Consider the following 12,847-nt stretch of genomic DNA (forward strand, 5'->3'; position numbering starts at 1 on the left):
GTCCATCCTTGAATGTTTTTGTATCATTGTCGTGTTACTGCTGTATTTGATTTTTTTAAATCTTTGAACTGATTTGTTTGCCCCCTTCTCCTTGTCTTACCAGATGATATTGTCCCCTCAGCCCTTCTTCCCGTCCTTATGAGAAAAGTTAATGCCGAGTTTCATTTGGGAGGCCTGTGGTAGGATGGATGGTCTGTCTAGAAAAATGAGTGATAGTTTATTGGAGATGAATTTTAATCTTGAAGGCATCAATCGAGAGTTGAGCGATTTCCTGACATTGCAATCCCACCTCCTGACTGTCCACACTATTTTCATGGTTGGATGGCAGCGGGTTCGGGTCACTGAAATAGATCTGAGATTGGAGCAGAGGCTGAGGTGGCCAGATTCAAGAGGCCATTGGCACACCGGCCTGGTAGAAGGAAGTGAGTGGCCACTACAAATGGCCCCTTTAATATCCATGCTGTCTTTGTCTCCATATACTCAACCCTCCTACCCCCTTTCAGCCCCCACTGTCCCTTTCATCCCCCACTCTCGCTTTCACTCCACTGCACCTTCTCACCCTTCACTTCCCAAACATCCTTCAGCCTCCATTACCCCTTGACCCCCTCATACCCACTCCTCCAGTTTATATTACATGCATCATTCATGAGCACTGTAATAACAAGGGGAAGTCTGAGAAAGGCATAAGTCTGTCAACAAAAAAACTATTTCAAAATCCATTTTAAAAAATCAATTCCCTTAATAGCAAATGAAACTCAATAAAACCAAGCTCATAGCCTATTTCATAAACATGTCAATAATCCTGACAAAGCTGAATCTTGGTGGGTTTGAAGTGTAGCCAGATATTAGCAGTGAGATTCCATTGAATAACTATATGAACACAGCCTCCAAAAAATTGATGCTTTCAAAGTCACTGAGAAACGCAGTTACTATTAAAGCTTTGAACAAACCAAATAGTTGGCTGAGTTGGAATTCAAGGAACACATGAATAAAAAAGGGACAGTATACACAGTCAAATAATAATTACACTTGTGCAAAGCAGAATAGCATTTTATCCTATGGACTGTAATACGTCTGAACATCTTTCCACTTGCACAGTTTTGGTCAATTTAATAGCCACAATTCTTTTTGAAACAAAGCTAACAAATCCTATATCAAACACAGATATGACTTACCGTACTGTTTCATTATGACATGTGAATGATCTAAGAACTCAAGGTAGCTGGATGAGAGCTTACTGCCTGCCTTTTCAGCTCATACTAATCAAAGTGGTTCATCACAGGATTGAGGTGGAAATTCTAGTATAAAATTCCATATGCCATATTTAAAGTCAACCCAACACAGGTTAGCCCCATGTCATGATCAAAGAATCTGGCCTGTGGTCTGACCAGGAAGAAGGGTGTTTGCACATCGTTGTTACTATGCGAAAATGAGTGAGTGCCGTTCTGAGGCATGGGTCATATGCAGATTTGACAAAGTTTCATTGAAATGATAATTAGTAGGAATCTGGGTGGATGGCACAGTTGGTTTCACTAATGGAGGGAGGCTGTTAATGTTGATATGAAAATGAAGGATGGATGACTAAATCTGATTTTTGTTTTGAGGGGTGAGTTTACTAACATTGTTGGTCTAACTGCGCAAGCAAACAGTTGGGTTCACAGCCTCACTTGAGGGGTAAAGTTTTATTGGGAAAAGCAGTCCCTCTAGAATGCATTCATTTGAAGGTTACTATGTGCACAGAGCAATTCATTCCCTACTGTACTTTTGTCTCCCCAGTCGCAGTATGTCTTCCTGAACCAATGTGCCATGGAGTACATCAAAGCAAGCAAACAGAAACCTGATGATATAATCTATCAAAACACTCCAGCCCTCATTTATGAGAATGCCTCTGCCATTCGAGCAGCTCACGGGGTCAATGGCCACGCACTTTAATGGGAACAGCCTTGGAGCTGCCTTTTTTAATTCAACTGCACCTTTCACTAATTTTATTTTGTAAATTACAAATGTTTATTTTTTAAGAGGAACATGTGTTCATTCAGTAAGACGTGTTTAAAATGTGTGCCTTTTTAATGCTGATTTGCGATTTTTTTTTTCAAAATATAAAACTGTAGAATAATAGCTGGGAAATACCCAGGAAACTGTAGGCAATCTTTGCCAAACCTTCCACAACTTGAAGGAACACTTTGAGAATCTTCCACGTAATTCATTGCATTTTTTACAGCACTTTTCATAGGTGTTGTACAGATATGGGTACTCTCTGTAATTTCACTTTTTATCTGCAAGGTAAGCACTTCTAGGTAACACTAGTTAGCGTCTGAAATGGAGACTTTCTTTCACAAGAGTGTCTCAAAACTATTGAACCTTCCCATCTTTCTGGCAATTCCATCAACGTAATAGTTTATCCAAGCCACTGAAGCACAATGTCTGCAGGCTTCATTCTTATAAAACACGTAGAAATGCAAAACTTTAAAGGTATCACTAGAATCTGGCACAAACTGTGAAAGTTGTTTCCTAACGTGGATCTCCCATAAGTGCAGTCATGAAACCTGATAACATTGAAGCCACTTTTCACAATGATTGCTTTGTTCAAATCAACCCAATCAAAAAGGAGCTCTTTCTGGAAAGTATCAGAGCATCAAGTGAAGTGGGAAACATGTTTCTGAACTTATTGGTTATCAGTGTTCACTAGATCACCCAGCATGCCCTACGGGATAAAATTATTTGATTCTTCCATTTTCCATTTCTGTGGTGAATAAATGTTCACCATGCATTCTAGCACCAGAATCGATATGCAGTCAGCCTGCAAGTTATTCACCGACTTAACCAAGCTGTTTCTCATACATTTTGAATAACCTATGTCTTACTAGGCTTTATTCAAATGTACTGAGCCTTACACTGTAACTGATGGACATAAGAATAACAGGAAGCAGTTTAGGCAGCAGAGAGTCCATTCTGCACATATGCACCTCCTGAATGACCTGCTGAATGTAAAGTCACTCCTGGATTTGGGTATCCATAAAACATTGTATAAAACAAAATGTTTATTTTGTCTTGCAAATTTAATATTTTAATTGCTTTCAACACTGAAACATATTTGAATTGAGCCTTTGAAGAACCTGTTTCGGAGCAGTCAGTCTTGGTGAATGCCGAGAGGCGGTTAAATCTGAGTTTATTTTCCAGTGGGTCAGGAGAGATCTTTAAATAAGGATAATCAGCTGAAGTGTCACTGTACTAAGCAGTAGTGGGAACCTGTCAGTTTGAGCCAATATCTTTAAATATATTAGTTAATAAGTTTAAGGAGTATAATATGTACATTTTGAATCTTGAACTTGCAGTGAAGAAGTGATTAAACGTTTCAGTGTCAATGTATTTTATAGCTTGATGCTCAGTCTTAGTAACTTCAGAGCTGATGCATCGATCTGTTCTAAGTTTGGGTAGTTATGCATTTGTAAGATTTTAGTCCTCTAGTGAATAAGTGAAAGTCAGCAAACCACATCCAGTTACGATCACTTTGTAACTCATGCATTATCCAAAACCATCATTACAATGTATTTTCATTATCCTGTTTATCATGAAGAACTTTGAATGAAACACATGCTTTATTCAGGGATTAGAAAGCTACCACATCACTGGGAATTGCTGCTTGGGAAAAGGGCTGACCCTCAATCACTGTCACTATTTCTTTCCAAGCTGTTACCTGGCAAATAGATTGGCAATTACTAAATAATCACTCATGGGTATTGGCACTGATGTGAGATTGACTGGAAATAGTGAACTATTTGACTTTGTTTGGGAATGGGGAATAATTGACAAAGCCAAAACTTGGCTTGAAATTTTAAATAAAAGTGGATTGAGCAATGAAATTGTGTTAAATTGGAATTGTTTTAAAAAACTGAAACTATCAATTTTAATTTGTAACTTGGAGACATTGGAGATGAGCTACTTGTATATTAAGTTATGGAGTTTGGGGGAAAGTAATTATGTTTATATTTTAAGAATTGGCGGTGTTGGACTGGAGTGTACAAAGTTAAAACTCACATAACACCAGGTTATAGTCCAGCAGGTTTAATTGGGAGCACTAGCTTTCAGAGCTCTACGCTGCCTTCAGATGAAGGAGCAGCGCTCTGAAAGCTAGTGCTTCCAATTAAACCTGCTGGACTATAACCTGGTGTTGTGTGATTTTTAACTATATTTATATTAGCAGTTAGTGCTGGCCCTGATGCACTTTCCATTCAAACTGTTGAAAACATACACATATTTCATGAATTTTTCAAAGGTATTCTGAAGAAGGGATGAGTTATACATGTCCTTAGAGTTGTTTACCTTACAGTCTTCTTAACTTGCTGGGGTATTAATCAAGAGGCAGGAGTAGATAGGGAAAGCAGACGAGATCTGATTATGTACTGGAGTAATTCGCCTCTCGGATCAATCTTCTCTGACTGGCTCTCACTCAGTGTGTAAACTTAATCCAAAGTCACATGAAAGGTGCTGAAAGTATAAAGTAGTTGCAAGCAATTCTTAGACTGCAGTTGCCCACATATAATGTGATATTGTATTAATACACTTTCCTGTGACATGCCTTGACATTGAGTACTGCAATTACTGGACTTTTTTATGCTACGCACTTTAGGTTGTGTTTGTGTCCAACTGATTCTAATCAGCTACTTAGTTATGATTTGTGGGACAGGTATCTATGAGTTTTGTTGCACAAGAGATCTTTGTCTCAATCACTTGTGTATCATTCATAGTCATTGATTTCTTCACCACACTCTCCCTGCTTCCTCCCTGTCTCCCAAATAAAAAGCTGTACTATCATTTTGGAAAGCAAAAGCAAATGCAAGGGAACTACTGTGTAAGATTCACTGTATGTGTCTTCTGAATCAATGAATAGAAATTGTAATATTTTATAATTTATTTTTTAAGTGCATAACTGTTGCAGTGGGTCCTGATGTCAACTGACACTGCATTGTGGTACTGGCAACATGAGCATTATTGTGCACAGTGCCAAAATTGGCCATTAGAATGTTGACCAGAGGGTAACAGGTAAAGGACTATTGATGAATGCCCTACACTGTGTAGGCAATTTGTTTCTTTCTCAGGTTTGTCTTGCTCCCTGAAGGTGCTAACTCGAGAGAATCTACAAACACTAGCAGCTTTTAGGGTGCTTCACCTAAATAGCAATTCTTGAAGTTTGAGGTCTAGACCAATTGTATCGTTGCAGGACATAGCATTCAGGCTAAATTCTGCTGTCATCTCACCTGCACATATGCATTTTTCATCACATGTCACTGGAGCAGGAAACTTGGGATAGATTTTATTACAAACCGCTCCCCTGACCCTCCACTCCTCTCAATTCTGGAACCTTGCTGTGACAAACTCTTAACTGCTTTCTGGCTGAGATCAGGCAATTCATCATAGACTGAGCCCTTCCAATTATATTTGGCTATGAGCTGCACTGAGTGATACACATATTTTTCACATAGCTTTACAACCCTGGAGCCTGGAGAGTCCATTTAAGGATTCATTGCATACACACAAGTGATGACTTTAATGTTACTCTTCATTATCATTTTTCCGCAATATCTCTCCGCTTTGAGCCTTTGGATGGGTAGACTGTGAAGCCATGGATTCCTCCACCTCAAGGATAGAGAAATGAAAGCTCTGCAGCAATAGTTGTTCACTGCAATGAAGGAGATTTCTTGGTGGCAGGTAGAAATGGGATGGAAGTGAAATTGCAATGATCCAAGCTTAAAATCTTTGCTGCAGGAAAAACAAATGGTGTCTTAGAGTTCCCTATCGGTGTTTCAGTTTCCCCAATGAAAGCACAAAAACCAGCCCAAATCTGACTTTGTGTGTGAGTTGTTGATCTGTCCAGTCTTTTGGCATTTAAGTAATTCCTGTCCAGGTGAAGAGGGGTAAAAGTTATAGAGGCTTTAGTTAAAGAGCACGTTGTCTAAATTTCATAATCAGAAGCTCTATGGAGACATATGGTGAGGGAGTAAGAAGCCATTTGCACAGCACTTTCTGTCAATTATTGCAATAGATCATTTAAGTTAAATTCAAAACTGTGTATATTCATGTATATTAGACAATAAGTAGCAAATGCACTGGATGCATCTTTGAGAGAAATCCATTTATCCCATTTGTTCACTTCTATTAAGAGAAAGGGACTAATTTTATCAGATGTGCAATTATATTTTTCTGTTGTTTTATTGGATTCTTTATCCTTGGTAATGGTAGGAAGCTCTGCATTAATGTGATTATCTAATAAAGCTCCTAAACCACCACTGAAACTCCATTTTGAACTTTGTGTTACAATTTAGTGATGTAAAAATTGTATTTTCTGATTGATGTAAAAGGATAAATGTTGTAATTAAAGATGATGTTTTTAACCCTTTGGCCTGATCTTTGGAAATAAGGGCAAGAATTGAATGACCAGTGGGAAATAGCTGAATGACTAATAATATAACCACTCTCTCACTTTTTAGATTTGGCGTAACCTATAGGGAACTTTATCTTGAATTTATCTTGTGTTGTACCAAGCCTGAGAGTGTTTGATGGAACTATATAGAAGAAACTTCATTCTCATGTAACCTACAAGTGTTCGTTGAAATATTTGATGTTTGTCCAGTCACCAAAAAAAACCCCTTTTTTAACACATTTCTCTTCATTTTTAATGATCCTATTGACTGGAGGTCAAATTCTGTGACTTCCTGCAGTCAGGAGTTTAATTTATAGTTCAGCATTAGAGCTCAGTCCAATCCTCAGCTGAAGACGATACATGAAATTGCAATCAGGGTCATTGGATAGTGATTAGCAATAAAGAGAGAACCTGCTCAGCTTTCCTTGCCCTAGTCAAGGAGTGCTGAGGTCAGAGATAGTGCCTCTGCCCTTCCAACTGTGGCCTGCTCTAGACACAGCTGGAGGGAACCAAACAGTATGACAAAAATTAATGCAAATTGGACTCCTAAATTGCAATCCCATCACCCACTATCTCACCCCTCAGATAGTTACCAATGCTGATCGCAAAAGCTGAAAACAAAAATGCTGGAAATCACAGCGGGTCATGCAGCATCCGTGGAGAGAGAGCAAGCTAATGTTTTGAGTCAAAGTTAAAAATCGTACAACACCAGGTTATAGTCCAACAGATTTAATTGGAAGCACACTAGCTTTTGGAGCGACGGTCCTTCATCCTGTGGTTTTGAGTCAAGATGACTTTTCATCAGGGCTCTGATGAAGTCATCTAGACTCTAAACATTAGCCTGCTCTCTCTCCACAGATGCTGTCTGACCACTATGATTTCCCGTATTTTTTTTTGTTTTCAGTACATATTCCAGCATCTGCACTAATTTGCTCCTGCAAGCAGAGGCCAGGCAGCTCCTCTTGAGAACAACTCTGTTTCGAGAATTAGTCGCCCAACTCTGATAGGGTTGCAAGGATTGGGCAAGCAGAATGAATTGTAATGGGTGGGAGAGAAAACGCAACAACAACAATCAAGAAAGGAAAGAAGCTGTGAACTTTGGGGTGACAAGGCAAATGCAGCTTTAATGGAGAACTATTTAGAGAGTTCAAGCATGAGTGGGTGGGGCTGGTTGGGGACGTGTGGAAGAAAGGAAGGTTACAAAATTACTATGCAAATTGGAAGAGAAGTGCCATATTTAATTCTGTTGAAGGAGGAGAAGGTTACAGGGTTAAATTGAGAGAGAAAAGGATAAAAGGCTACTGGTTAGAGTCTGAAGTGCTGGAGCCAAAGGAATGTCTCTGATTCTATCAGAAATAGTCTCATGAAGAAACAAGTTGATGGGTTACACTACTATTTAGAATGGATCTTAGAGGGTTAGAGTAATCTCGATGGAATGAGCCAATGGTGGTCTAGCTGGTCTGCTGGAAAATTGCACTGTCATTAGTTTTATTTTATAAGATACAATTTCTACCACAGAATTGAAATGTTTATCACAATGTAAAAATTCAAACCTTTTCAGGATATCATCCCTCAGGTATTCCCCCTACTCAAATACAAAAATTGGACAGGTAAGTTTATGTTGACTATTTTTGGAATTTGAAAATTAACCTAACATACATGTATGTCCAACAATCACCCCATCCCCAAATGTTAAGGATCAGTTTCCATGAGGGATCTGATGCTGCCTTCAGCAGAATTCCCAGCACTGAGGAGCGAGACCTTACAGGAATTTCAGAAAAATCAGAAAGGTTAGCATACAGTCACCTTAATTCTTTCCAAGCCATGTTTTTCACCAATTGAGGTAATAATCCCCACCTTTTATCTCCTTGAAAGCTTTGATTGGCTGTTTCTCCAATATCAGCTAACTTCCAGTCAATAGTGTTAAACTTATGGCTTCCTTTCTATGATTAAAATTTTGTTTCAAGTCAGAAAATGGCTGGATAGATGTGAATCTGCTGTTGGACAGCACTTATTGAATAATACAGACTGTGTTAAGAATAAAACTTTTTAAGATTATCAGTTGAGCGCACTGTAGAATGCATTGACACGTGCTAGAAGCTACATCTATTAACAGACAGGACGCTATTTTATTTAGGCAAAAGAAAATTATTCATACATTGCACCTTTTTTAATGGTAAAAGAAGGAAGACCGCCCATTTCTGCTGCATTCCAATGGTAACATCCTAACCAATCACAATGTATCTGAGAATTAAGATTGCCAGTTAACTGTTCCTGCTGCATCACATGTCAGCACAAGCATAGCTAAGCCGCTGTATAAATCAGGATCACTTTTCACAAGTCTGATTCTTGTGGTTTTGTCCTAATGAGACCAATTCAAAAGGATTTGACCACTTATCATTTTATATATTTCAGTAGATGCTTAACAGAGCAGCATGACAGTCAAAGAAAATTAATTCCTACCCAGTTTCCTTCTCATCACATTTGACGAAAGAATTCAAAGATTCCATAAATTTTGCCGCTGCTGCGGATACATAACCCGTCTAAGAGTCCTTAAGCTGTTATAGTTGAACATACAAACATTTTAATTGAATATTTGTTATATTCCAATTGTACTAGATACTTTTATTGTGTCAATGTGTGTTTTACAATCACTTTTTTTGTTAAGTAATAGAATTTTAATTAATTCATTCAAGAAAATCTTGTCATTGGTTACTTAATTCTGATCCAGTGACTACATGTTAACTGATGTGATATACTGTATCTGTGCACTAAAAATATTTTTAAACTCTACATTTAACTGAGGGGGTTCAAAAGCAGGGAGCCAATAAATCCCACCTAAGCTAGCTATAATATTACACATAGCTTACCGAAACAATTATCAGCAACTTGTCCCTTGCGACCGAAATAAGGACTAGGACTTCCACGTGTGCAGCTGCCATGTCAAAGTTGAGTTAAGTGTGGACCAACAGCAAACCAACAAACTACAAAGCACCATGTATAGCAGGCTTGGTGATATCATTCCTGCCCTTTAAAAGGGAAACGTATGCAAAGCCAGAAGAGCAGATAAACAGTTTCTACCTGTTATTGAATATTGAGCATCTCCTGGCAGGACAGAGTGTACACCAGTGTCCAGGGATCCCCATTAAGTTTGTCATCTTGAATCAGCAGCAACTCATTTGGCTGGATCATGTGAGCCAAATGGATAATAGCCGCATTCTTAAAGACATCAAAGATAAATAGACAAAGTCTTCTCTCTGGTGTTGGGGAAATCCACAACTAGAGGCATAGGCTTAGGGTGAGAGGGGAAAGATATAAGAGAGACCTAAGGGGCAACTTTTTTCACACAGAGGCTGGTACGTGTATGGAATGAGCTGCCAGAGGAAGTGGTGGAGGCTGGTACAATTGCAACATTTAAGAGGCATTTGGATGGGTATATGAATGGGAAGGCTTTGGAGAGATATGGGCTGGGTGCTGGCAAGTGGGACTAGATTGGTCTGGGATATCTGGTCGGCATGGATGGATTAGACCGAAGGGTCTGTTTCCATGCTGTACATCTCTATGACTATGATATTCTATGGTGAGCTCACAACTGTTGAAACCAACAGTTCACTCCCATCTGTGCTCCAAGGATGTCTGAGAGCAAGACTTCATGTCGACCAGGATGGAAGTCAATGCATGCAAAGTCCTTGCTGCTGACTAGAATTGCTGGAGATGCACAGTTAGGGAGGGCACACAATAAAAAGAAGGAAAAAGAGATGACCATGCGGCAGCCAAAAAGGGCCGAGTGAAAGTAACATAAGACTCTATTATCCGTGCCAGCTATGAAAGGGATCGCAACAAACAGGTCAGTGAGTTTTGAGAAGATTTGTAGCTCAGCTTGGGGTTCTGGATGTAGGTTTGTTCGCTCAGCTGGAAGGTTCATTTTCAGACGTTTCGTCACTTTACTAGGTCACATCTTCAGTGGGCCTCCCAGCGAAGCACTGCTGATGATTCCTGCTTTCTATTTATATGTTTGGGTTTCTTTGGGTTGGTGATGTAATTTCCTGTTCTTTTTCTGTTCTGGAGCTACAGTGACCCTGATTTTCCAATGGCTAGATAGTCACTTTAAACCCGTAAATGGGAATCCGAGTTCAGGACCCTGCAGAATCTTTAACATAGCAGACTCTGAGAAAATTGCCTTGGGAATTGAAGATTCCATTGCTCCCAGGGACCTGACAGCTTCTGTTTAAATTAGAATTCAGAGGGTTCCACCACAATTAAAAGTAACTGGAAAAGGAAAAGTGGGATAATTAAAAGCCCAGTCTAACTCATGGGTAAATATTCAACTGACTCATTGCCAAACACACCACACATACTCCCAAATACATCATCCGTGTAGCACTATATTCTCTCACTTATCTTACAGATTTACCCTTTCTCAGGCACTTTCTGTGCTGTTGGACCTTTGAATTACAGAGTATAACTGTGGGGGGCATGGTGTCATTTCCCTCCTTCCATGTTGCTCCAAGAGAGATCTGTTACATTTGAAGTACATGCCTCCTTTTTGCAGGACCCATGATCAGAATCTCTGGTCAGAAACACAAAAGGCTCTTTCTCAATGGAAACAAAGGTAGGGGTGGAGTGATAATCTGACTGTGATTGCTACTTTTGGAAATTCTGGCCCAATGTTAAATAGAGAAATGACGTTACACCCTGGGCACAGGCAGTTAGATCCTGAGACCAGACTGTTATCACTCTGAATTTTCAGAACATTGGATTGGGGGAAACTGTTTTAATCCTTAAACTTGTCTCGCCATTCAATGAGATTATTATTCATACCTTTAATCCTTATCCCTTAATACCTTTGGCTAACCAAAGTCTGTAAACCTCAGATTTAAAATGCACAATTTATCTAGCATCAAATGCTTAGATGCTCCCTTGAAGAAGGATTATAGTTGGGGCCGGTGCATTGTTCTCACATACTTCCTTTAAAGTCTTGATTTGGAGATGCCGGTGTTGGCCTGGGGTGTACAAAGTTAAAAATCACACAACACCAGGTTATAGTCCAACAGGTTTAATTGGGAGCACACTAGCTTTCTCAGCGACGCTCCTTCATCAGGTGATAGCGTTGTTCCAAAAGCTAGTGTGCTTCCAATTAAACCTGTTGGACTATAGCCTGGTGTTGTGTGATTTTTAACCTTTTAAAGTCTGGTCTGGATAACCTTTGCTTGCAACTGCCAGCAATTTGCTCATTACTGACATTCTGCTTATGTTAATGTTGGTGAGTCCTTGTCCTTCATTCAGTTTTAGATCCTTTGGCATGCTGACCTTGACCTCAACTTTGCATTAATGTCAATAGTACTGATTTAACATGATAAAAATGAGTGTTGGAGAAACTCAGCAGGTCTGTGGAAAGAAAAACATCAACAAAGTTCTGAAGGAGAATCATCTTGGATGTACAAAGGTAAAAATCAAACAACACCAGGTTATAGTCCAACAGGTTTATTTGGAAGCACTAGCTTTCGGAGCATCCTATTGGATGTGACAATTTAACTTTATTTCTCTCCAAAGCTGCCCACGAATCCAAATTTTCTGTTCAGATTTCAGATCGTCATCACCCATTATATTTCCTGTTTATTGCTAATAATTTAGCAGATCCACCAATTCCTTTGTTTTCCCTCCACTATATCCTTATTTTCACTGAAAACATCATCAGTATTAGTTTTCAAGAGGCCCGCATTGCTTCTGGCTACCTTATTTCTCCTAAAATAAATGTTTGTAACATTTTCCTGAGTGATTTTCCCCTCCCTGAGATGGAGAGAATAAGGGCAGGTGTGTTAACCTGAGTAGACAGGAGTCCAAAAATCCTATTCTTGCCTTCAACTATTTTGACTAATTCTCCGTCCTGAAATGCCACATTCATTTTCTCATCATTAGTTGGCAAGAAGCCAGTCTGCATGTGCACCTTATTGATTACACAGCTCACCTTATTAATTTCCCCTTCCCAATTGGCTTCTCCATCATCAGACAAAAATGAACTCTTCTGAAACTTGCCCCTACAGCCAAGCCTGGGCGAGCTGTGTCTCAGTCTCAAATCCACATGAGTTCATGGCTATGTCGACCATCTTCCTTCACTTTAGATGGAACCACTTAAACTGCCCCAGGGTCTCCATGGTTACCAAGCACAAAGTCTCCCTGGACCCTCCATCCACACAATGGGGCAGCACAACGCATGAGCCGCAGGACATCAGGTTACTTCTTTTCAGGTGGGATCAAGCAGCAATTCAGCTTTAGATTTCAGATTTAGGTTTTATTGTCATTTGTTCTCTCGCGGGTAGTTTTCTTGCTGGCAGCCTCAGGCAGCAGGCCCTGCCCTTGAGGTAGATCTTCAGCACAGACGGAAAAGCAATGAGCACCAGAGAGGTTACATTTAATATTTGGGGA

General features: G+C 39.6%; 1 protein-coding gene across 1 annotated transcript in view; it reads left to right on the forward strand.

Moving 5' to 3' along the window:
- ptprja (protein tyrosine phosphatase receptor type Ja) overlaps window positions 1-4,073 on the forward strand; it is a 213,651-nt gene extending 209,578 nt beyond the window's left edge. The window contains exon 39 of the mRNA XM_072592047.1: window positions 1,777-4,073. Coding sequence (XP_072448148.1) covers window positions 1,777-1,932 — 156 coding nt within the window. The 3' untranslated portion in view covers window positions 1,933-4,073. The remainder of the gene's footprint in view (window positions 1-1,776) is intronic.
- The last annotated feature ends 8,774 nt before the right edge of the window (window positions 4,074-12,847 follow it).

Source organism: Chiloscyllium punctatum, chromosome 22 (genome assembly GCF_047496795.1).
Source record: "Chiloscyllium punctatum isolate Juve2018m chromosome 22, sChiPun1.3, whole genome shotgun sequence".
NCBI classification, from domain to species: domain Eukaryota; kingdom Metazoa; phylum Chordata; class Chondrichthyes; order Orectolobiformes; family Hemiscylliidae; genus Chiloscyllium; species Chiloscyllium punctatum.